We start from the raw sequence: 24,962 nt of genomic DNA, 5'->3' as shown, positions 1-24,962 counted from the left end.
CCCTGGTACTCCAAGTATGTGAAGCAGGAAGCCATCCCCCCACCCCACCTTCCAACAAATCTCCACTAGGAAAGGGTTCCGAATTGCAGTGACTGACTCCCCCACAGTTCCCATTCTGAAAAATGCTCCCCATAATGAAGTGACTTTTAAAGAGCCCTGGGGAAACAGCTATAAGTTTAGGGTGAAAGGAGCCTTGAAGAAGCAGCAAGCAAGGACTCTCGTTTGCCCTGCAGAGACTGAGGCCAGAATCTATGGCAAAGCCAGCTCCCACCCTCACCAGGCCACCAGTGGGGGAACCTCACTCTAGGACAGTGAAGTGAGTCCAGAAAGTTTCCCTGATCAGTTGGGAGTGGGGAAAAGGAGGAGGAAAATAAAAAGGAGAAAGGGGGAGGAGGAGATGAGGATGGACAAGGAAAGGGAGGAGGAAGAAGTATAGGGGAGGAGGGAGACATGAAGGATAGAGAGCAGTGGGGGGGGCAGGATGGGGGAAGGGAGAGAAGACAGGAAGGAGGAGGTGAAGGGGAGGAGAAAGAGATGAAGGGGAGAGGGAACATAAGGGAGAGGAAGGGTAGAAAGGGGACATGAAGGGGATGAGGAAGAGATAAGGAAGGAGAGAGATGTTTAGGGGAGGAGGAGGACATGAAAGGGAGGAAGAGAAGGTGAAGGGGAGGAGAGGGTAAAGGGGTGAGGAGGTGGAGAGGGCCACGAGCGGAGGAGACAGGCTTGAGAGAGGGTAGGGAGGAGAAAGGCAGCATCCATGAGAAAGCCAGGGAGGAAATGACTCCCAGTCACGTCCTCTGCTTTCCCTTTCAAGATGCTCAAGACATTCTTTCCCCAAAGCCTTTCCTGCCCCAATTTCACCCTGAACCATTTTCAAGCTTGCTGGCAGAGAGGAGGATGCCCTGAGCTGACAGCAGAGTAGGTACTCCCAAGGTGCTTCTGGGAGCAGCAGGCAGCTGGAAGGGGGTCCCCTCTGCACGCTGCAACTCCAGTGGAGCCCCAGTCCCTGTCCTGCTCTCTTCCCACTGTCTAGCATTTCACTAGCAGGTTTTCCACTATGTGCATCTCCAGCACATCTGATCTGCACAGCTAAGGAAAGTGAGGCCAGGCCAGAGAGATAGAAAGGGCTTGGGGGGGGGGGGGTCTTGTCTTGAACCCAGGTGACCTGAGTTTGATCCCTGGAACCTCATATGGTCCCCTAATGTCCCCCAGAAGTGAGTCCTAAGAGCATGAGCAGGAGTAACTTCTGAGCACCACTATGTGTGGAAGAAAGAAAGGAAGGAGGGAAGGAAGGAAGGAAGAAGGAAGGAGGGAGGGAAGGAAGGAAGGAAGGAAGAAGGAAGGAGGGAGGGAAGGAGGAAGGAAGGAAGGAAGGAAGGAAGGAAGGAAGGAAGGAAGGAAGGAAGGAAGGAAGGCAAGAAGGAAGGAAGGAAGGAAGGAAGGAAGGAAGGAAGGAAGGAAGGAAGGAAGGAAGGAAGGAAGGAAGGAAGGAGGGAGGAGGAGGGAGGGAGGGGGGAGGGAGGGAGAGAGGGAGGGAGGGAAGGAGAGAGGGAGGGAGGGAAGGAAGGAAGGAGGAAGGAAGGAAGTAAGGAAGGAAGGAAGGAGGAAGGAAGGAAGGAAGGAAGGAAGGAAGGAAGGAAGGAAAGAAGGAAGGAAGGAAGGAAGGAAGGAAGGAAGGAAGGAAGGAAGGAAGGAAGGAAGGAAGGAAGGAAGGAAGGAAGGAAGGAAGGAAGGAAGGAAGGAAGGAAGGAAGGAAGGAAGGAAGGAAGGAAGGAAGGAAGGAAGGACCAATGCCTGGCCCTGCAGAGCTTCTCTGCAGAGACCACAATACTTGCTCAAAGCAACAACTTAGCCTGGACTGACTGCAATTTTTAGTCATCCTCAGCCACGGCTCTCTCCTAAGTGCTGAGAAAGTGACTTTGACTTTGTCTTCCACAGAAAGTTCGGGTGAACCAGTGGCAGTGGTGGCGAGCACGGCCGTGACGGTGACTGTGGATGAGAAGACAGCCCTTGCTGCAGGTAGGAGCTGCCTTGAGTGCTTCAAGGCCGGGCAATTGTGAGTCAAGGACAAGGAGCAGGAGGAGCCTGCGTGGGGCTGCGGGGACCTCGCTCCTGCAGCCTCTGCTTTCCTTCTGAGGTGGAAGGTGGGGCTGGGGCAGTGAGGACGCCCCCACCATCGTATTTCTAGAAGCACAAATAAGCAAAAAAACAAATCCATGAAGTGAACCTAATGCATCTCAGAAAAGGGAATAGAGCTGCTCGAGGTCATGCAGGACAGAATGCTCACAGTCTCCTTTGCACCCCACTGTGCATCACCTCCTTTGAACCCCAAAGTCAGGGCTCAGTACATATGTGCAGTCTGTACCAGCATCATAGAAATGGCTGTGGCCCATGCACGCTCCCACCAGGCTTACCAGAACTTGGGGTTCCATTTCACAGATGAGAAAACTGGAGCGTAGAAAAGTCCTTTGCCTAAAGCCCACAGCTAATGATTAGTAAGTGTCAGGTTTGGACTCAGATCATCTCTAGGTCGTGCCTAGGGACATTAAAATTTGTCACAGATGTGATGAGAGGACCAATGGTCCCCAGAAAGACCTGATTTCTTAGTCGCTTGTGCCTCAAACGTAGTTGTGTTCTGAAAACTCCTGCAAGCCAACAGGCAGTCACCTCTGCAGGCATATCTCTGAGTCGCACCTGATGGACAGACAGCCTGGCTGCTAACCAGGCAGGGGAAGATCGAGCAACTGCAGTGGGGAGGACAGACGGGATGGGGGTAGGGGGAACCCCACAACACCAGCAAGCAGCCTTGAGGCCAAGGCACCGGGCTCTGAGAGCAATTGCCGCCTCTGTCTTCTGGACCCAGAGGGGGCCCCAGGCCTTGGCTGGCTGCTTCCCAAAAAAAGCAGAGATGGGAACAAAGCCTAAGTTCAGTGCTCAGGATCCTGCTATGGTGCCTGGCTCAGGACAGCCCTCTGCAGCTTCCTGTTGAAGAAATCAATGAGTCTCTGCTGCCTTTCTTCGTGTCCAGGGCAGGCTAATCCTACACCCATTTCTAGGGCAAAATCTGGCTCCAAATGTTTCTCCCTGCAGAACATTTTCTGCTCCCGACTTGCTCCCTCCGCTACCAGGGCCGGCTCAGCGCCAGCACTTCTGAAGGTCTAGGAAAGAGAAGGGAAGTGGGGTCAGGCTCTGGCTGTGCTCTCCTGCACTCCCCAATTATTTGATATCATTTTTAACACATAGCTGAATTAGAGCCGTGAGGGGTTGCCATAGAAACTGTGTCCTGCTGCCTCTGGTTTAACTCGCTGCAGACAATCGTTCTTCGTTCCAGGGTGCACGGCTGTGACAGGAAAAGGAGGAGACCTTCTGTTTCTCTGGGGGGAGGCTCCTTTTGTCATTTCCTCTCCCAGGCGTAGGGCTCAGCTTCCCTGACTCCAGGGTCAGTTCAGCTCCTGTGGCTCGAGGAGGGGTAGGTAGGTGGGTGGCCCATGCCATCAGCTTCATCCCTTGGAAACTGGAGGTGCCATGGGCATGTGGTGTCTGATGGGCAGGCGGCATGTGGGCTGCTTATGCTAGGAAGGGAGGAGAAGGGACTCGAACCAGCTGCATGCTGGCAGGTATGTGTCTAACATCGCCGTCTGGACAGAAAGATATTTGAAAGGGGAGGTAGGGAGAAACAGGCATCTCTGCGCAAGTTTTTGTGGAAAGTTTCTAGAAAATCTAACTGTGGGACTAGGGATATAGAGGGGTTAAGTTAAGGCCTTGTACACAGCCAATCCCAGTTTTCAATTCCCACAGTGTGAGGTTCCCCGAACATCCAGAATGATCTCTGAGCAGAGCCAGGAGTAAGGCCTGAATACCACTAGGTATAGCCCACCTGTCCATATTGCATTCTCAGCATAGCCTGTGGTCTCTGACCAGAAATAATCTCTGAGCTCAGAGCCAGGAGCAAGCCCAGAGCACCCACCACGTGTGGACCTTCACAAAAACAGTTTACCTTCTCCAACAGGATCTATTTCCTTTGTTTGATTGTTTTGGGACCACACCCAGCCGTGCTCAGGGCTTCAACTTGGTTCTACAGGCTCAGGAGACCATATGGGGTGCTGAGGATCAAAGCCGGGTTGACCACGTACAAAGCAAGCTCCCTACTATTGTCCTCCCTTGTTTCCTATTTTCAATTCTTGTGTTCTACCGTCCTAGGGCCAACCTCAGTGACTGTGGGTTGACTGTGGGTGACTGCATTGACCTGCAGGGGGTCACTTGGTACCTACAATGACCAGAGCACAGGACTATTCTTTGAGAGTTCCGCCTGTCGGGGAAACCAGATGGATCCTGGTGATGGACGATGTGTCAGACCTCACCCAGACCTGAACCAGATAGGGAAGCTTCAGTTCCGCAGAGACTTGTCACCCAGGCCGGCCACCGCATAAGGGCCATACATAGCTCCCCAGAAAGCTAAATTCCAGCTGAGCCCAAGGAAGGGGGGCCCAGAGTTCCTTCTTCCGTTGTGCTCCAGCTTCTCCCTGCCTGTGTCTGAGCTGTAATATCAGCCAGAAGCTGAAGCAGCCTTGGAGGCAGGTCGCTGAGCTTGCTGAGGTCTGGGACTCTCTCCACTCCTGGAGCCCTCTCAGCCTGCAGTCCATATATTGCTTCCCACAAGGGCCTGGGTCTGAAAGCCCAGAGTGGCTGGAGCGTGTTTGCCATGCCAACCAGTTTTGCCTGTCTCAGAGGCTGACAAAACCTAATGGCAGGTCAATTCACACACGGGCTATAAAGAAACATAGTCAAGAAATAACAACAAATGTCCAAAGAGAAAAGGAGAGTAACAACAAAGGTCTAGTAGAGGAATAACAACAAATGGCCAGTAAGAGAAACAAACAGTGCAGGAGAGCCAGACTTCAGTGGGAAACCTGCCACTGGGTGGGATGGGAAGGATAAGTCAGAGAAGGGATAGCTGAGACAATGAGGGAGAGGAAAGTGTCTGCCATAGAGGCAGGCTTGGGGGTGGGGAAGGAAACTGGGGGCACTGGTGGAGGGAAGCGGACACTGGTGAACAGATGGGCATCGGACTATTGTTCATCTGAAACTCAATTATGGGAACTTTGTAAGTCTGTAACTCACAGTAATTCCATTAATCTTAATGGGGCCAGGACAATAGCACAGCAGTAGGGTGTTTGCCTTGCATGCAGCCAATTCAGGACAGACCTAGGTTCGATCCCCCGCATCCCATATGGTCCCCCAAGCCAGGAGCAATTTCTGAGCACAGAGCCAGGAGTAACCCCTGAGTATCACTGGGTGTGGCCCCAAAACAAACAAAAAACCCTAATGGCAGATGTTTGCCTTACCAACTGCTCTCCAGGCCCAACTCCCAGGGGCTGAGGCCGAACAGAGCACAGAGCAGGGAGGGTCTAGTTCCGTCTCTCACCCACAAACCCCATTGTAGGAGAGTAACAAGAAGGTTCTGTGTGGCCTGGAGGAGAGCAAGCCGTGTGCAACCACTTCAGCAGCCCTCTCCAGAGCCCCTCACCAAGCTAGGCTTCCTTGCATCTTCCTCTAGGTGGGGTCACTTTGAGGTGACCTCAGACAGTCCTTACTTCTTAGGCAGCAGCCTAAGGGTGTGAGAAGAGCCCCCCTCCTTTCCCAGCCCAAGAAAACCAGGAAGTACGTAGGAAAATACAGTCTTTATTGGTCTTCGGAAACAACAAACCAGAAATATAATTTTGCCTTTAAAAATCTTCTGTCTCTGGCTGATGATACCACCACTGGCTGCACCCCCCAACCCCATTCCATCCCCTTTAGAAAACCCTCCCATCTGGTATCAGTCCACGGGCTCAGGGGAAATGTCCCCAGTCTGGGGGAGGAAGACTATGCCCCCAGTCTCGGGAGGCAGGATTAGCAACCTGAGAAGCAGCTGGGGTGGGGTGGGGGGGTTCCCTCCGGCCTTCCCTCCATGGTCCCCAACCCACCCAATACTCCCTTTCCCATCACACTTGTCTCTGAGGTGCTAGGGAAGGGGTGCAGGGCTGCAGGGCATGCTCTGCCTGCCGGCCGCCCAGACCCCGTCTTAGAGCCAGAGCCCACCCAAGGCCGCCTGGGCCGGGAGCCGTGAGAGAGATCTGGAGGAGGGACAGGTCTAGAAAAGAACACGAGTGAGCCCCCTACCATGCACACACCTCTGGCTGGGTGGCAGGTAAAGAAGAGATAGGACCCCAGGCTGGGGTCACAAGACGTTCTGGGAGCCAAATGCAGCCACAGGAAATGGAGCCACATTGCTGAAGTCTCTGAGCAGAGTGTGGCAGTCTTTTCCCTGGGGGTTCCATCTAGGGGTCTGGGAGGGGGTGTTCTCCAGGGCCGCTTTGCGTGGTGCCCCTTCTTGCCACTGGCTCTCCCAGGATGCCACCACCAACAGGAATGAGGGGGTCCACGGAGGAGAAAACACTCTGTACTTTGGGAGCGGGTGGTGAGGGCCGGCAGTGATGCTGTGAAGGGGGCCTGCGCTGAGGGGACTGGGGGTACCTGCCTCCCCCTAGGCTCCAGGCCTCTGGGCCTGTGTCCCTGGAAACCCCAGCAGGCTCAGTGTGAGCAGGTTGCCATGGTGACAGGCTCCAGCAATACCCCCGTGGCCCACGTTAGGGGCTCAGAAGGGTTCCTGTGCTGCTACTTAGGGCCTCTCTCTGCTGGTGACTTGAGAGGGCTCCAGTGGACCCCCAAGTCCGCATCTCCGTTCTTGTGCCTTGTGTCTCATGAGTGTATGTGAAGGTTTTCACATGAGGATGTGCGTACGTAGGACGTTTTAACTGCTGTGATGGCGCTGGTGATGCTCTAAGGTTGAGAGAGAGAGAGAGAGAGAGAGAGAGAGAGAGAGAGAGAGAGAAAGAGAGAGAGAGAGAGAGAGAGAGAGAGAGAGAGAGAGAGAGAGAGAGAGAGAGAGAAGGGGAGAGAGAGCTGGGAATGGAGCCCACAAGTGGCATGGTGAGTGCAGAGCAGAGGGGGGCCAGCTTGGTGTCACCCAGGAAGAGTGGAGCCCCGGTATTCCATTGTGCCTGGGTGAGGGGGCCTATGGGATGGCTCTTTGGCACCAGCAGAGAAAACCTGGAGCCAGCATTCACCTGAGGGCGGGCCCTGTTTCTCCCTGGCTAAGAAGAGTCCCAGAAAGTGACTCTTGGCCCCCCAATTCATTTCATGCCCACCCTCTAAATGCAGATGAGGTGAGGGGGTGAGTGAGAGGTAGAGAGTGTCTCCCCCGGCTGTGGTGACACCAGGACCACCGAGTAGGACCAATCAGAACAAAAAACTTCTTTCTTCCCTCTGCTTAGAGGCTTAAGGGAAGTAAGTCCCCTAAGAGGTGCCAACATTTGGGGACCCAGAGAGAAGCAGCCCAGGGTGGCTTCCAGGGCGATTTCCTGTGGCGTGCGTACGTGCTGGGGGGCTACGAGGGCCTAGAATCGGGGAGCTCGGTGGAGGGGCCAGTCTTGCTGAAGGAAGCCTTGCTCAGTGCTCCCCCTGCCTACCTGGCCAGGTGAGGGGAGGCGCTCATGCCACAGATGAGATCTGCTTCTGGTCTTCCTGCTCGCCCTCGGGGTCCCCCATGAGGGGCTGGCGCTTCTTGAGCTCCCTGTGGTACTTGGCCATCAGGGAGGCGTAGATGCAGCCGTAGGCAGCGGCCACCACCATCATGATGCAGACGATGCCACACACCACGCCCGCGATGATGACAGTGCCGATGGCCCGCCGCACGCTCACCGGCCGGTACCTCTGCTTCTGGGGACAGGCGGTGCTGGGCTCGGGGTCGGGCTCCGCTCCGGGCTTGGGCTTCGCAGGTTCTGGGCTGGCCTTGGTGCACGGTGGCCCGGGAATATCTAGCCCAGCCGAGCTATTCTGGTCCTCCAGCTGGGAGCAGTAGTTGAACATCTCCATGGGGACCACACGCATGTCCTTCCCCCTCAACTCTTTGGGTAAGGTGCAGGCGAGCTGGTCCAGGCGCCCCCCTACATTCGGAGGAGGAAGGAAAAGAAAAGAAGGAGCTGAGCTGGCATCTAGAACCTTGAGTTCCCTCTTCCCATCGTCAAGTTCCCAAAACTAGTGACCCTAAAAGATGACTTTGTAGGGGTTTGTTTTTGTTTTGTTTTGTTTTGTTTTTAGGTCACACCCAGCAGCACTCAGGGGTTACTCCCAGCTCTGTGCTCAAAAATTGCTCCTGCTAGGCACGGGGGACCATATGGGATGCCGGGATTCGAACCACCGTCTGTTCTGGGTTGGCCTCGTGCAAGGCAAACCCCCTAGCACTGTGCTATCTCTCTGGCCCCTAAAAGATGAGTCTGTAACAGCAATGCTGTTTGTCCTCAAGTACTGACAGGAGAGGAGAGAAAAGAGGAACCAGCGTGCCTCAGCCCCGTAGACAGTGCATATACTAGGTCGCATTAGCCATAAAGAAACCAGAGGCACTGAACATGATCACTGTTTCCATGGCAGACAGCAGCCTGCGGCCATATCATCAAGCCTGACCTCTGCAGAGGTCGCGTGACAGCTGGAGGGCGGTGGTGCAGCTCATAGGGACACTTGGGAAAGAGCTAAGGCCAATGCCCTGCCCAAACGCCAGCTGCAGGCTCCTCTCCCTGGTCCCTCCCACTGGCTCTGTCCTTGGGACTGTGCTCAGAGTACAGCCTAACTTGTCCTGAGCTCATTACTTCCTCACGAAAAAGGAGAAAGGCAAGAGGCTCCAGCCACCAACCCCAACATCCAGGATCTTTGGTGGCCTGAGAACAAAGAGAAGAAAATGGGTCAAGAATGTATGTTTGGGGCCGGAGAGATAGCATGGAGGTAGGGCATTTACCTTGCATGCAGAAAGATGGTGGTTCAAATCCCGGCATCCCATATAGTCCCCCAAGGCTGCCAGGAGCTATTTCTGAGTCAGGAGCAGCCCCTGACCACTGCCGGGTGTGACTCAAACACCAAAAAAAAAAAAAAAAAAGAATGTTTGTTTATCCTTTTCCCTGTCTAGAGTGACTCCATGGTCCCATCCATGAGTGCATTTCCAAGTGCACGAACAGCTGAACAGGGAATTCTGGAAACTGGACAGGAGATGAGGTGGGTGAGCAACGGGGTAGTGCTGGGAGGGTTAGGATTAGCATTAGAGTTAGGGTTAGGGTTAGAGGAGTGTATAACAAGGGGGACACTTGACTGTGAAGAAGCCTGGCTGGACCACAATGGGACATAGCCACAGAGCACAGGGGTGAGAGATTCAGCAGAACACTAAATCTGCCTAGACCCCCATTCACATGGCCAGGTTAAGCTTCCAGTGAACCCTTCATGCAGGCAGGCAAATGAGCCCTGCTGAATGTGCTCAGCCCCAGACCAACGCCCCATGATGCTGCTTCCCCCTCCCATCCCAGCAGCTGCGGATTTTAAGCACCAGACATGACTGATGAAAACATCCCCAAGAACTTTTTCTTTAGGGAGGTGCTCTGGGGTTACTCCTGGGTTCTGCACTCAGGAATCACTTCTGGCAGTGCTCCAGGGACCATATGGAATGCCAGAGATTGAATCCAGGTGGGCCATATCCAAGGCAAATGCCCTACTTGTTGGACCCTTGCTCCAGTCCCAGGACTATTTTTTTAATAGTAAAAGAGTCTGATGGCACAGCAGGGAGATAGCACAGTGGTGGAGTGTTTGCCTGGTATGCAGCCAAGCCAGGGCGAACAGTGGTTCGATCCCCAGCATCCCATGGTTCCCCGTGCCTGCCAAGAGCAATTTCTGAGTACAGAGTCAGGAGTAATCCCTGAGAACTGCCAAGTGTAACCAAAAACTAAACAAAAAAAGAGTACAGAGTCTGGAGTGATAGAGTCCAGAAAATAAGGCACTTCCTTTGCATGAGGCCAATCCAGGTCCTATCCCCAGAACCTCATATGACTTCCCCAAGTCCCACCTAGTGATCCCTGAACTTCCCAGAGTAAGTCCTAAGCACAGCCAAGTGTGGCCCAAAAAACAAATATAAAATAAAATAAAAATAGTCCAAGGCTGAAAGCAACTTCTATTGAAATACACATTGGAGTCTTTCCGTATATATTCTGAGACTGTCCATGGCCATGCCCTTTTGTGCTGGGACTCAGTTCTCATGGCCTATATGAAAGGACAAAGATGCCCCCAGGAAGAACATGTTGGCCTGGACCTGCAGGCTCTCAGCCTTTAGTTCTAGCGTTGAGGTGCACCTGTGCACCCCACAGCCAGGCTTCTCCCTATATCCAGGACACCTTGATACAGGCAGGATATTGAGAGGGAGACAAAGTTTTGTGCTTCCAAAAATATAAAGTTAACTCCTTGCTATGCCCTCTTGTGCTAATTCTTTAACATACTTAATGACCATGACACTTAGTCCTCTTAGTGATAACGTAAGAATGGCCATCTTGGGGAGAGCTGGAAAAAATAAATGGTCATTTCCATTAGCTACTGTAAAAATAAAAATGGAGATGGGCTGGCTGGGAGAGGGTTGAGAAGACTGGATCATATGCTTTTCAAGCACAACCTCCCAGTTCTATCCCCAACATTAGATGATCTCCCAGGACTGCAAGGATTGACTCTAAACACTGCCAGGTGTGACACACACACACCAAAACAATTAAAAATGATCGCGTGTATGAAACATAAATGGGAACTGGAAATATATAAAACTCTACAACTATTATCCTTTCTCCCATCAAAAAAAGAAAAACAGTGAAAGGAATTATCACAATGACTCACATTTTATGGCACTTTATAGTTTGTAAAACATTCTTAAGTAACAGGATAGTGTTGTTCAAATAAGTGAAATTGTGGATGGGAATGAAATGAAAGAAGGGAGATTAGTAAAAAGCATGGCATCACTTTAGGAGAACTTTGAATGATTCATTCATTCAGCCAACATGTGCTGAGTATTCTGTTGGGAGTAGACAGCGGGTTCTGTCTTATGGAGTCTCTGTAGTGCTACATCCATTACTAGCCAAAGAACAAATAAACAAGAAAGGGACAAAAAAAAAAAAAGGAACAAATAAATACCTCTTATTGAAGTCTTACTTTATGCCGAGAACTTTTCTTTTTTTTCTTTTCTTTTTTTTTTTTTGGTTTTTGGGCCACACCCGGCAATGCTCAGGGGTTACTCCTGGCTGTCTGCTCAGAAATAGCTCCTGGCAGGCACAAGGGACCATATGGGACTCCGGGATTCGAACCAACCACCTTTGGTTCTGGATCAGCTGCTTGCAAGGCAAACACCGCTGTGCTATCTCTCCGGGCCCCCGAGAACTTTTCAAGACACCCTGTCATTACTCTACTACAGATAAGTACCCTGTCACAGAGAGGTTAACCAACTTTCTCAAGATCACGTAGCTTTTAAGAATCAGAGCCACGGGGCCGGGCGGTGGCGCTGGAGGTAAGGTGCCTGCCTTACCTGCGCTAGCCTAGGAGACGGACCGCGGTTCGATCCCCCGGCGTCCCATATGGTCCCCCAAGCCAGGAGCGACTTCTGAGCGCATAGCCAGGAGTAACCCCTGAGCGTTACCGGGTGTGGCCCAAAAACCAAAAAAAAAAAGAATCAGAGCCACATGGGGCTGTGATAGCACAGCCGTAGGGCGTTCGCCTTGCACTTGGCCAACGGCCAACCTCGAAAGGACTCTGGTTCAATTTCCAGCATCACACATGGTCCCCCAAGCCTGCCAGGAGAGATGAGCACTGCTGGGTGTGGCCCAAAAACAAAACAAAACAAAAAAAGAATTAAAGCCACGAAACCAACTCAGATCTGGCCCCTTAAGCTACCAATCTTGCTTCTTTGCCCTCCTTTTCCATTGCATATGTCACAGTAGAACTCCCCCAGATTAAAAATAAAGATGGGAGTGGGGGAAGCAAAATCAAAAGTATTTGGCTTCTTCTTGATTTTTGGGGGGTGGGTCACACCTGGAGATGCTCGGGGCTTACTCTCTGCTCTCAGGAATCACTCCTGGTGGGGTTTGGGAGGCCATATGGGGAGCCAGGGATCAAACTTAGATGGGTCACATGCAAGGCAAATGCCTTACCCAGTGTACTATCTCTCCAACTTTAGCTTTTTCTTGAAATTTGGGGGGTGGAGGGGAACGGAGCATTAGAAATCCAGCCACGGGTAAGGCATATATATATATATATATATATATATATATATATATATATATATATATATATATATATATAGGTAAGGCTCTTCTGCTACTAAACTAGCCCCTTATTAGAAGTTTTAATAACAAAGTTCTTTGGGAGGAGGAGTTAGGATCCTCATCAAAAATGAATATCTGGTTTTATCTGTGGATTGACATTCCCTTCCACCTCCTGCCGCTGGCCTATTTAAAAGATGACAGATGATGATATTATTCAGAAAGGTGGGTTTTCTGCCTACTCTACCCTGCAAGGGAAACCCCTATCTTTCCTCTGTGGGCTGCCCGGGAAAAGGGTAAGGAGTGAGATCAAAAGGGCCAGTGAGTCAGGTGAAAGAGAGAGAGGATGAGGATGAAAAGAAAGGGGGTAACAAGGGGTGGGATGGGGGAGAGGCCTCCCTTACCCATCCCGCCTCTGCTGTGCTAGTTAGTCATTGGGAGCCGAGGCTGCTGGCAAGAAAGGGCCACCCCTGCCAACCCCAGCCCACCCCAGCCCTGAGTCAGCCAGCCTCCAAGACAGCGCGGGCCTGGGCTCACCTCTGTAGGAGAACCACTCCATCCAGTGCTTGAAGTCCCGCAGGCTGCAGTCGCACCCCCAGGGGTTGTCCCCCACCTGCAGCAGCTGCAGGCTGGTCAGGGGCTCGAAGGTCCCTCTGTCCAGGCTCTGCAGGCGGTTGGAGCGGAGCGACAGGGAGCGCAGGGCCGGCAGCCCGTCGAAGAGGCCAGGGGGCAGCTGGGCCAGGCCGTTGATGGACAGGTCGAGGTGTCGCAGCAGGGGCGAGTGCTGCAGCAGGTCCCTGTCCAGGGTCCTGATGCTGTTGTTCCGCAGCTGCAGCTCCGTCAGGTTGGCCAGGTCCCCGAAGATGGAGCGGGGCAGCTGGTCCAGGAAGTTGTTGGAAAGGTCCAGTCGCTGCAGGCTGGACAGGTTGGCAAAAGCCCAGCTCGGCAGCGTGGCCAGTTTGTTGTTCAAGAGCAGGAGGGTTCGGGTGGCCGCGGGCACGTCGGGGGGCACGTCCGTGAGGCCCAGGCCGCTGCAGTCCACCTCCAGGCTGAGGCTATCACACTTACAGGAGAAGGGGCAGACGGGGAGGGCCTCGGCGGCACACAGGGTCATCCAGCAGGTGAACCCTGAGGGGTGTGGGGGGCAGGCAGAAAGAAAGTCAGGAGCCAGGGTCAGCCGCTGCCTCCTGCTTCCAGACCCTCCTCTCTAGTCCAGAGATTAAAGCCCTCTTGGCTCGACCTCCTTCGGCACAAGCCATGGCCGGTGCACAAACACTTGTGGCTAAAGGCAAAATATAATGAACATTGGGGCCCAGAGAGATAGTACAGAGGAAAGGTGCTTGCCTTGCACACAGTAGACTCGGGTTGGATCCCCAGCACCCCATATGATCCCCTGAACAGCACCAGAAGTAATTCCTAGCTGCAGAGACAGGAGTGAGCCAGAAGTGGCCATCTCCCAAAAAAGAGAATAAGAAACTAGAGGGATAGTACAGCAGGTATGGTGCTTGCTTGGCATGCAGCCTACTCAAATTCAGTCCCCAACACCCCATATGGTCCCCCGAGTCAGATAAGAGTAATCAATCCCTAGGAGCAGTGGCGGAGCGGTAGGGCGTTTGCCTTGCAGGCAGCTGACCTAGGACGAACGGCAGTTCGATCCCCCAGTGTCCCATATAGTCCCCCAAGCCAGGAGCGATTTCTGAGCTCAGAGCCAGGAGTAACCCCTGAGCATCACCGGGTGTGCCCCAAAAACAAAAACAAAAATAAAATAAAATTTAAAAAAAGAGTAACTCTTGATTGCAGAGCCAGAAGTAAACAAAGCCCAAACACCAAAAAAATAAAAAGACAATGAACATGGGTCAGAAACACAGAACAGGGATTAAGACATGTTTTCTACATGCTGCTGACCTCAGCTGAATTCCTGGCACCATAAGGATCCCCCAAACACAACTGGAGGGGCCCTAATAATCCCTGGCACTGCAGGCCTGAGCATCAGCATGTCCTTGGACTTTTACATTGAACCAACCACTGGCCCAGTTGGTTGAGGGACCTTCCGTCCCCCTGAACACTATATAGGAATACTACCCCCAAAGTTATGAATAAACTAGAAGTATGTCTATGTCAGTGGACGTCGTACCATGTCACCTCTGTAGACTTTAAAGAAGGACAGCTGAGTCAGAGAACAACAAAGCCAACCCCATCGATGCTCAGATCCCAGGGCCTGCCATAGACACCACAGAAGCTGCCTAACAGCCACAAGGGTGTCAGAGGCACCTGTTTCCACATTCTTCTCCCAACTCACTGCCAGGAGAAAGACTTTTTCCATGAAAAAAAAATGCCCATCAAGTCACTGTTTCTGTCCCTCTACTCCTGCACCACCAGCCTTGAGCTGCACCATGAAGCATGGTCCTCCCTGCCACCTCCTAAGTGCTGTCATTCTTGCATAAATCCATCTCTTGGATGAGGCCAGGCCCAGTGAAGGTCCCTCCTCGGAGGCCAGTACTGACCTGTTGAAGGCCAGATGCACAGTTTTGTTTCAACCCGGAAGAGCGCTTGGGACGAAGTCCCTGGTGCCCCAGAGATAGAAGACCCATTTCATCCTCATTCTAGAGCCTTCTGTATCACAGGCCAGGGTCCCACCCCCCAGGACTAAAGGGCAGTGCTTCTTTAGGACAAATCCATTCCCAGCATTCCCTTCTGGGGCCCATTTTAGACCCATGTGAGTGGCCAGTCCAGGACCCAGTCTGTAGCAGTCAGGCACTGTGACCCTCCTGAGAAAACCTCTACTAAACAAGTTCATATCCTTTCAACAGTCTTCACGAGAGCGACCCCAGAGCCCCTTTCATGGTTGGCATGAGAATCAGAGAGACCTGTTTGCTGAGGGTGGGAGAAAGGAGTAGAGAGTTGCTCAGAGCAACCAAGGCAGCTCCAGAGAGAAGAGATAGAATAGAGAGAACCAGAGAACAGCTCAGGCACCACTCAGAAAGGCAGAAGCCACTTGAGCCTGAAGTTTGTCTCAGGCAGACTCTGGTGGTAGTCTGGTAATCTGATGCCCCCAAGGGGAAAAACTGAAGGCACAAGATGGGACATCACCTTCCCCCTTCCTGAAGAATTCATAACCTGAGACCTGAGTCTCTTCTCCAGGGGTAACAGTGACGGAGGCCAGGCAAGCCAGGCAGGTCACCCTGCACTGCTCTTCCCTTGCCAAGCCAATCTCTAGCCCCCCCCATGCCCTTCTGCCCACACCATTTGAAAACCAACATTCTTTTGTTTTGTTTTGTTGGTGTTTGGAGGCCACACAAGCAATGTTTCAGGCTGTTGGCAATCTCTAAAGGTTCCAGCAATTCCCAACTTTGAGCCCAGGGATCATTCCTGATGGTGCTCAGGGGACTGGCCAGGGTGCCAGAGATCAAACCCAGGTCAGCTGCATGTAAGGCAAGCTCCCTAGCAACTAACTGTATTAGTGCTCTAGCCTGAAAATCCCTGTTCTTTAGACTTTCTTTCCCCGAGAAAGAACTTTCAACACAGCAAATTATCTCTCATAAACAGCAACCCCACAACCACCATCTTCCTCCTGGCTAAGAAAGTGGCTTTGGATATGGACAAGGACATAACAAATCATGGGAACAAGCCATTCCCTGCCTGTCCCATCCCACTGGGCTCCCCAAACATGCACAGTGGCATAAGAGCTCTCGTGACAAGAAAGCCTAATCCAGTATTGGGAGGTGTCGAGTGATTTTAAAATGAGGTTGAAAGCAGAGCTGAGCGGCTGGTGAATTATTCAGGTTGCTTGTGCAGTGGGGCAGCTGCATGGCAGGCGGGCTGGGCAAGGGGAGAAGCACAATAAGTTAATGACCCCGAGAACCATGCTTCCCTTCCCAGGCAGGGAGCCAGGGTCCTACCCATCCTCAACAGAGCTTCAGCCCTCGCTCCCCAAGAGAATTGCCAGGGCTTAAAAGGTGTCCTTCTGGTGAACGGAGGGCCTCTGGGTCCTCTGATGCAAAAGGAGAGATTGCACCTCCTCAGCACAACTTTACCATGGCATCCACATACCCACCTTCCCAAACTGTCCCAGTGGAGAAGCCGGAGAGGTGTAAGGTGCTAGAGTATCCTGTGTAGGAGGAACAGGACACGGGTGGCAGCTCCCAATTGCAATGACAGACCCCAGCACTGTGGGGGGACAAACCCAGGCTTCCTGGAGCAGGCCACGGGCATCCTGGGAAGAATTTAGATCATCCGGAGGGCTGAGGTCCCCCCATGAGACCCCATTGCCTGGGCCCACAGTACTTACAGGAGACCTGCCTCCGCGTCAGGGCTCGCCGGCTCCTCTGCTCAGGGCCGCTGTCCGGGGCCAGCATGCTGAATGGACAGCAGGCTCCAGGGAGAGTCAGCCCCTGAGTGTGTGTGCAACCTCAGTCCTGGGGGGAAAGAGGGAAGGAGGGAGAGAGAGAGAGAGAGAGAGAGAGAGAGAGAGAGAGAGAGAGAGAGAGAGAGAGAGCGAGAGCTCAGCCCGTTCCATTCCAGGGGTTAAGGAAAGGGGGCCTGGTGTCTCTTTACATCCCTGACATTCCCTCTCGGGTTCTCAAGCTCTGATTCCCTGGGGAGAAGGGAAGGGGCAGGGAGAGCAATGAGGGGACAGAGAAGCCAGGAAACTGCCCAGAGGGGGGTTGGAGGTGGTGGGAGGTGTTAACAGGGTTTCCTCTGGCTTTCCAAGCTTCAGGAAGGCTTAAGGGCTAAGTTGTAAGCAATGGAAGCCAGGAAGGGTCAGCCCCTCAGGTACCTCTGCCTGAAGCCTCCTGGGTGTTCAAGGCCCCCAGGGATTGGGAGCCCCGAGGCTTCCTTTGTGCATGGGCTACTCTCCCTAACAGGATCAAACTACCCCCCATAGTGCTCTTACCATGGCCCGCAGGCAGGCAGAGGCCAGACCCCAGGCTGAGGGGCTGCTGGGTCAGTGGACGGTGAGCTCCAGGCCCCACTGTGGCCCCGAGGTGGCCCCCGCTTCCCCTTCAGCTCTGCCTGAGAGGTGAGTCGCAGAGCCCCGTCTGCCGCCCGCTGGTCTATAATAAGAGTCTTCTTCGGCTCAGGGGTTTCTGCGGCAGCAGCTGCTGAAGCAAGAGACAGGGACAGAGGAGAGGGTGAGAGATGGCAGAGCGGAGGAGGGCGGAGCAGCCTCTCCCAGAAGGGCCCTCAAGGGGGACTAACCCTTTCTGGGGCAGCTCTGAGCCATATCCCGTGCCCTCCAACAGTGTGGGGAAACCCTGCTGGCTCTGAGGGAAAGGATGGGGGCCGGAGGAAGATGGGGTGTCTGCTGACAGCCCATCCTTCCCCCATCAGCCCCTTACTCTCAGCCCCCACAAAGAACACAGTCCTGGCTGCCTCCTGATAGTTGACCTTCGCTGGTTGCCAAGCTCACCCGGGAGATTCCTGGCTGCAACCTCCCCGCTGCCCTCCCACAGGCCTGTTTCTTTCTGGGAGTCACTCGTAGGATCTTGTGCCAGAGTCAGACAAAAAAGGAGGAGGTGGGGAGCGGCTGGGGAGTCTGAATCCTGGAGCCCCCCTACAGAAGTGGGTTTCTCCTGGCATGTAGGTTCCCACTATGGTGGCCTACCATAGAGCCTCTCATGTTATGTGAACACAACAGCCCCCCTCCACCTGCTGCACACTCCTGTCCCCTGCTCCGTCTCTTCTCCAGGTATGTCCCCTGGCCAGGATGTCTGAGTAGACACGATGACAGGACATGGATGTGGCTGGGGGGGAATGCGACCTAGTCACAACTGCCTTATGTTTGTTCGCTTGTTTTTGTTTGGGAGTCATACCTGGCAGTGCTCAGGGCTTACTCATGGCTCTGTGCTCTGGGGCCACTAATGGCAGTGCTCAAGGGACCTAGAGGATGCCAGGAATTGAACCCTGGTGGCCACCTGCAAGGCAAAGGCCTTACCCACTGTGCTACTGACCCTTAACTGCCCTTTGGATGGTTCGGCTGTCCCTGAGAGTAGGGGTGCTGCTGATAGCCTAGGGGTCAGCAGGTTCCTGGCCCCGATCCCAGGTAAGGTAGGGTTCTGCCTGCTATTCCTTTTCCCACCAATGCCTGGCTGTGTGTGACCTGAATTGAACTTAGTAAACTCTGCTTTCTTTGCTCAGAAGTGATGTCTGGAACACTGAAGGGTGGGATTTCCAGGCGGCTCTCTCTGGCTGAGGGGGGGGGGGGGCAGGTGGGTTGTGCACCCCCGGCTGTGATTCCCTCAAATGATTCTGGTATTCAAGCACAGTTGGCTGGTTTCCCTTGTGGGAAGGGGTCAGGCATGGCAGGCTCTGGGGCACTCCTCCCCACTGACCCTGAAGGAGCTAGCTCTGTCCAAGAACCTGTGGTCCCACCCACACCTCACATACACACACGGTACCATGGGCACCATGGGCTTCCATCGCTGTCGACCATGTCTACCCTCTGAGAACCTTGAGCTCTGATTGTCAAAAAAAAAAAAAAATTTCTGTGGGGCTGGAGAGATAGCATGGAGTAAGGCATTTGTCTTTCATGTCGAAGGTCGATAGTTCAAATCCTGGCATCCCATATGGTCCCCTAAGCCTGTCAGGAGCGATTTCTGAGCATGGAGCCAGGAGAAACCCCTGAGCGCTGCCGGGTGTGACCCCCCCCCAAAAAAATAAACCATTTTTGCAGCAGGAACCCTCAGCTCCAAGGCTTTGGCTCAGGGCAATGCTAGGCAGGTCTCAAGGCAAGATGCTCGAGACCACCAAAAAAGCCAGGGACCTGGCACCAGGCTGCTAACGTACTTCCTGGTGACTGTCACCCGCCAGGACATGTATGTATGCACAGAGCGGGGTGCACACCCAGTCTCCTCGACACATGCGTGAAGCTCCCAACACAGCACATGGTGCAAACACACACCCACGGGAGGCCACGCAGCTCAGCACGTGCCAACACGCACACGTGCGCACATACGCCCAGCTGGCAGCCCGCCAGCACGCCTCCTCAGATGCCAACACTCAGTGGCAGAGTGGGGTGCCTGGCAGCTCCCAGCAGACTCAGAGTGACAGGGATACCTCCAGCCTTCGAGTCAGGCCTGGAGAAAGCACCGGGTTCTCGTCTCTGTTCACATCCATCCGGGAGCCAGAGAGCCGAAACACGCGTCTCGAAGCTGTCTCCCAGGCCCTGTCACCCCTGAGGCTCTGACTCGCCTTCACTCGGGCTCCTTTTTTCTCATCCCACCCTTCCCCAGTCACCCCAGGGATGGGCCCAAGAGGAGGACCGGAAAGTCCATCCATGGAGATGGCGGCCTAGAATGTGGTTGCTGAGACTATCTGCAGCCACACAGACCTGTGGTGCCATCTTGGAAGGGAGAGAGGCCCTGTTGATCGTGTTGATCGTGGCAAAATGGGATGAGGACATGTTCCCCAGACTTTGCCTGTGTTCACTAGGGACAAAAATCTGCTCCCCGGGAACCACATGCTTTCATGGAGCACCACAGGTCAGACCCATGGGGGAGAGAGGGCACTTGAGCTTGTACTTGAACTTTCCCAGAACCTAGGCACTCATTCCACCAGGCAGTGTCTAGCTAGCCCAAGGACCCTTTCTGGCCCCCAGAAACATGAATCTTCCTAGGAAAGGGGGTGACCTACATCAGGCAGAGTGGTTGCTGCAGCAGACACCGGAGGGCTGCTGGAATCAATTAACACTGTCTGGGAGGAATTCCCCACCCAGGTTGCAGATGGGGGCACAGGAAATGCATCAGGGGACTGGGTTCTGCCAGAAAGGTCTCCTGCCTCTGGGTCACACAATTTAATGGCTCCAGATTCCGGGTCTCTCCCAGGAAAAGGGACACCAGTGACACCAGTGCAGGACCTCGGTCCCTTCCATGCCTCAGCTGAGAGACTAGGATTGGAGGATGGGGCTGGAGTGACAGTATTGGAGTGACACTTGCCTTCCATGTGGCCAAATAGGGTTCAATCTCCGGCACCCAAAATGGCTCCCTTGAGCCCACCAAGAGTGATATCTGAGCACAGAGCCAGGAACAAGCCCTACCTACCACTGGATAAGACAAAAAAAATATTTTTTTAATTCTTGTTTGTTTTGGAAACCACACACAGAGGTGCTCAGGGGTTATTCCGGGTTCTGCACTCAGGAATCAATCCTCGTGGTTGATACTCAGAGGACCATATGGAATCAAAAGGATCCAAACCAGGTTGACTGCATGAAAGGCAAGTGCCTGGCCCACTATCCTATTGTTCCAGCCCCACTAACAAAGAATTTTAATGTTTAAATAAATTTTTGAAAATAAAAGCAACCCAAATTTGGGACTGTCCTTCCTCAAACAACAAAAGCACCTTTGCTTTTTAGCTCTTTGCTTACCAAAATGTGGCCCACGGACTACAGCCACAGTTTTGTCTCATTTGAAATGCTGAAATCTCCTGTCCATGGCCGAGTCAGAATTTCATTTCAACAAGATCCCTGTGGGTGGGGGGTGGGGTGTGAACAGAGAGATAGCACAGTGAGTAGGGCCTTGCACACAGCTGACGCAGGATAGATGGTGGTTGGAATCCCGGCATCCCATATGGTCCCCCGAGCCAGCAGGGAGTGACTTCTGAGTGCAGAACTGAGTAACCCCTGAGTGTCATGGGATGTGACCCAAAAACAAACAAACAAAACCAAGATCCCCAGGTGATAGGTTCAAGTTGATGAAGCCTAACTCAGCTAGGTCACTTTGTCTCCCAACAAGTTGGCACCACACCCCTAGGCAGCAATAAAGGGCTATGAAGGAGATAGGTCACTCTGGACCAGGGGTCAGACCAGACCCCCGCAGGCCAGCTCCTCTCTCAGGGACCCTCAGAGTATGGAGGAGCACCTCTCACCGTGCAAACATCTGTCACCTGTTCTTAGTCCTTGTGGTCAGGCTCCGGGCCATTTGTGGTGGTGGGGGGGGAGTTCTAAGCAGAGGAATTAGAGACTTGGAAGGACATTTGGGGGAAGGGTTTTGGGTTTTGGGGTCACATCCAGAGGCATTCAGGGGTTATTCCTGGCTCTGAGCTCAGAAATATATCCTGGCAGGCTCAGGGTATCGGGAATCAAACTGGGATCCGTCCAGGGTTGGACAAAACGTTCTACCACTGTGCTATAGCTTCGGCCCCAGGAAGAACACATTTTGTAGCTCCTGCACCCCGGATCCCAGAGTACGACTTCCAGCCCCATGAACCCCCAGAGCTTCTCCCTGTACAGTCCCTGCTGCTACTGGGAGGGTCCTGGAAGAAAGATGCAGGAAAGGGAAGATGTTTGTACAACGCTTCACAGTTTACATGGCGCTTCGCAGCCACTTCCTGGAGCTGAGAAGATGGGGTGCTCTTTCCCTCCTGCTGGAGACACCAGCAACCCCCACCCCAGACCTCTCCTCTTTCCAGCAACACGAGATGCAGTCAGGGCACTCAGACACGGGCGCCAGGGGACTTGGAGAAACCCTTCTAGCAGGTGGGAGCAGGTGGGTGCCGAGGTGAGGAGGGTGTGCCGGGAGCACCCGAAGGCAGGGGCGAGGAGGAGGGAACAGGAGGTGGCAGGAGGAGCAGGAGGCTCCACATGCTCCTGCTGAGCTGAGTGGGTGCAGCATCCCTTGGAGCCCGGGGGTGAGGGAGCTGCTCCCAGCCTTGCCCCACCCCACCCCCCCACCCCCCGCAGCCCCAGAGTTCCCCTACCTTGGGCTCTTCCGGCCCAACCTTCCCCCCTCAGGGCGCTGGACGCAGACCCCACAGCTCTGTGTTCTGCTTCCTGTCACTGGCTTCTGTGGGTTCTGGCCCCCGGGTCACATCCGAGTCCCATGATGGATTGAAGGTCAAAGTGCCTCTTGCTGAGGCCCCTGGAAACCTGACTCTGACCTGCCGAGGGCTCCTGTCCTGGGAACTCCCTAGGTCAAGGGTCCCTAACTTTAGCCAGGGCCTTTGAACCCCTCCCAGACCACCTCAAATATGAAGAGAACAGTGCACCCCTTCATTCTGCAGACAAGTGAAGGTCACAGACAGGAAGCAGCCGCACCACAATTAGAGTCACTTTTAGGGCAATAGGGACTTGTCCCCTCCCTCGGGAGGCCCTGAGGGATCTGGTCAGGGGGTAAGGGATGACCAGAGGGCTGAGTGATGGAAGGAGGGAGGGGTGAAGAACGACTCTCTAGCTGGGCTTCCCCCACACCTGCTTCTAGTCTGGCATCCGGGCCCTTCCAGGAAACATTCTAGATTTCTCTCTGCCGGTCACCCCCGTAACACACACTGCCCAGGCAGCCTGGAATTGTTTTATTTTTAATCTCTATATTTGTGCTTAGAACAGGCAAACCTTCCAGGTTCATTTTTAAATCACACACCCCTTCCTCAACCCCAACTTCCTGCACTCCTTGTCCATGCCTCATCAAGCATGGCCAATCCCAAACAGACCATCCAAGAAGCAGAAGGGAACCCCTGAGACCACAGGCATGAAAGGGGGTGAAGTGGGGGGGGGGGTATGTGAGATCAGGAGGACTTGGGAGAGAAGGAAGAAGGGTCTTGAAGGAGCGGGAGCAGGCAGCCAAACACACTCCTTCTACCTCCCTGCAACCCCAGACACCCCAACCATGGCATCAAGTCCTACCTGGCTGCCCCTGGACTTTGGTGCCCGAGAGATGGGCACAAGGCTCCTTCCCGGGCAGGACCAGGCTCCCAGCCACAGGCTACAGCCACCTGAGAATGGCTTTAGGAATCTTGGTTCTTCTCCTCCCTCCCCAGCTGGCTCCCCTGGGGTCCCTCTCTGGGTCATGCCAGCAGTTCCAATGGGTACGAGGGTACGCCCTGGCTTGACACCCCCCAGAATGTTCACATGTGCTCAGTTCCCCCCATCCCAGCTGATGTTGTTATCTAAGCTGCCAGGGTGCCCAACTGAGTCACATGGCAGTAATGCCCAACACACCCTGACAACCCGGTGCCAATCCCCCCCCCCAGAGATCAGCCTGGGGGAAGTCAAAGCAATGGAGGACAGGGACATGGTGGGTAGAGAGCCCCCTCTGCCCTGTAGTAGCCTCTGGCCACTAAGGATTGCAGTTTGGTGTAACCTGAGTCAAGGAAGCGGGTTGGCATAGAGTACCCCCGAGCCCCCAGCCTGGCTTCTCTCCCACTCAGACACAGTCTCCATGAGGTGGGGTAGGAGGTGGGTGTGAAATGTCTGGGGTCCTCTTAAGCAAGTTCTCATAACCCAGCACCCATAGCCCCCAAGGCAGGCTGAAGGCAAAGCCTCCTGCCCGAGGAAGGTGCCAGTCTCTGCCTGTCCATTCCAGCCACGCCCCCACCAGGAGGCCTCCCCGCAGCTGCCTGGCCCCTTGTCCCTTTGGGGAAGGGTCTCCTGCAGCCAAGTCCAAGGTCAGCCACCCCCAGGCTAGTACCCCAGCAGGATGAGCAGCGCCCCTGTCGTGTCGCCACCCCAAAACCATTCTCCCTGTCAGTTATGTCACCCCAAGTTCCTGGGGACCGCTCTGGCAGGGCATGCAGACAGCCCGACTGCTGGCTGTCTCCTCTGCGCCACAGGAACTCACTGACTCCTATGCCACCCAGGTCTGGCATCGGCTGGCATTGGCATGGCGGTGCCCTCCTCCCCTCCTTCCCTCGCAGCCCCTTCCCCAGGGGGTGAGGGGAGTCAGAGTTCCCAGGCGCTGTGTCTGGACTATTTAGAAGCAGCTAGCTCAGCTCCAGGCACCCCAGCACCCACAACTGCACCCCAGGTGAGCCAGAGGCAGTGGCTCCCTGCAGGGCCCCAGCCCCCAGCCCTGGACCCCCAAGCCCCTTCCTTCCCTCCCTTCCTGCCCTCTCCGGCTCTCTGCACTCACCTGTCCTCACCCTCACTGCCACCAACATCTAGCACCGGGTCGCTGTGGCCCATCCCTGGAGACCCTCCCGGGGCTGCTGGAGAAAAGCAGGCAGCGCAGCAGGGCAGGGGACACCTCCTCCTGGCACAGAGCCGGGCTGGCACACAGGGGCAGAAGGAGTGCCACCGCCGCCGCCGCTGCCAGGGGGCTGGGCTGCCGGGTCAATAACAAATTGAGGAGGGAAGAAGGAGGGACCGATCGACCGAGGAGGGAGACGAGGGGGAAAGAGGCGGGAGCAGGGATGCGCGCTCTGCCAGAGGGTTGTGCGCGCGCACTGGAGCGAATGCCAAGAGCCGGAGCGGTGGAGTGACAGCTGGGGGGACATCTGTGATGACAGCCAGGGTGGCACACACAGCCAGGCACCCGCCGTGGGGAGGGCAAGCTCGCCCTGCACAGGCTCGCATGCCGGCACAAAAGGGGCCCTTTCTGTGGGCGCTCCGACTCCGGGCTTTGGGGAGCTGGGTGGTTCCGTCCTGCACCTCCTTCTTTCCTGCCCCTCACCGGCTCCCCGCCTCCCTGCCCAGGTTGCCTTCACTCTCCTTCCTCCCCTGGTCTGTCTCTTCCCTTTGAGGAAAAGGGTCCCATGGAGGGCAGAGTAGGACCCAAGGATGCTAGGTCTAGGTCCTTGTTCAGAGAAGAGCCCCTCAAAGAGAAGGAAATCCCAGTGTTGGGGGTCACACCCGGCGGCGCTCAGGGGTTTTACTCCTGGCTCTGTGCTCAGAAATCTCCCCTGGCAGGCACGGGGAACCCTATGAGATGCCAGAATCGAACCCAGATCTATCCTGAGTCGGCTGCGTGCAAGACAAAAGCCCTACTGATGTGCTATCTCTCCGGCCCAGAAACCCCAATTCTTGCTCTCAAAGATGGTTTATTCCGAAAGAGGAGGTGGAGAGGCCACGGGGGTCAGAGCCGGTGTCATTTGGTAGTTCAG

General features: G+C 54.4%; 2 protein-coding genes across 4 annotated transcripts in view; one reads left to right on the top strand and one right to left on the bottom strand.

Moving 5' to 3' along the window:
• The window catches only part of CACNA2D4 (calcium voltage-gated channel auxiliary subunit alpha2delta 4), a 140,646-nt gene that overhangs the window by 83,769 nt on the left and 31,915 nt on the right, over nt 1-24,962 (top strand). The window contains exon 28 of the mRNA XM_049783034.1: nt 1,939-2,019. Within this exon, the coding sequence (XP_049638991.1) occupies nt 1,939-2,019 (81 nt within the window). The remainder of the gene's footprint in view (nt 1-1,938; nt 2,020-24,962) is intronic.
• LRTM2 (leucine rich repeats and transmembrane domains 2) lies at nt 7,526-24,638 on the bottom strand. 3 transcript variants are annotated; one of them, XM_049783228.1, is made up of 5 exons: nt 24,533-24,638; nt 17,047-17,254; nt 16,441-16,567; nt 12,690-13,280; nt 7,526-7,988 (listed from the first exon to the last, which is right to left on the bottom strand). In XM_049783228.1, the coding sequence occupies exons 3-5, from the start codon at nt 16,505-16,507 to the stop codon at nt 7,534-7,536; spliced, it is 1,113 nt and encodes a 370-aa protein (XP_049639185.1). In that variant the 5' UTR covers nt 16,508-16,567; nt 17,047-17,254; nt 24,533-24,638; the 3' UTR covers nt 7,526-7,533. The 3 variants fall into 3 exon arrangements, with proteins under 3 accessions (XP_049639185.1, XP_049639183.1, XP_049639184.1); XM_049783226.1 differs by lacking the exon at nt 24,533-24,638 and adding an exon at nt 23,993-24,324; XM_049783227.1 differs by lacking the exon at nt 24,533-24,638 and adding an exon at nt 23,993-24,324 and having other exon boundaries at nt 17,047-17,251.

The sequence above is a fragment of the Suncus etruscus genome, chromosome 11, assembly GCF_024139225.1.
Source record: "Suncus etruscus isolate mSunEtr1 chromosome 11, mSunEtr1.pri.cur, whole genome shotgun sequence".
NCBI classification, from domain to species: domain Eukaryota; kingdom Metazoa; phylum Chordata; class Mammalia; order Eulipotyphla; family Soricidae; genus Suncus; species Suncus etruscus.
The sequence above is the reverse complement of the archived record's forward strand: the minus strand, read 5'-3'. Positions and strand labels throughout refer to the sequence as shown.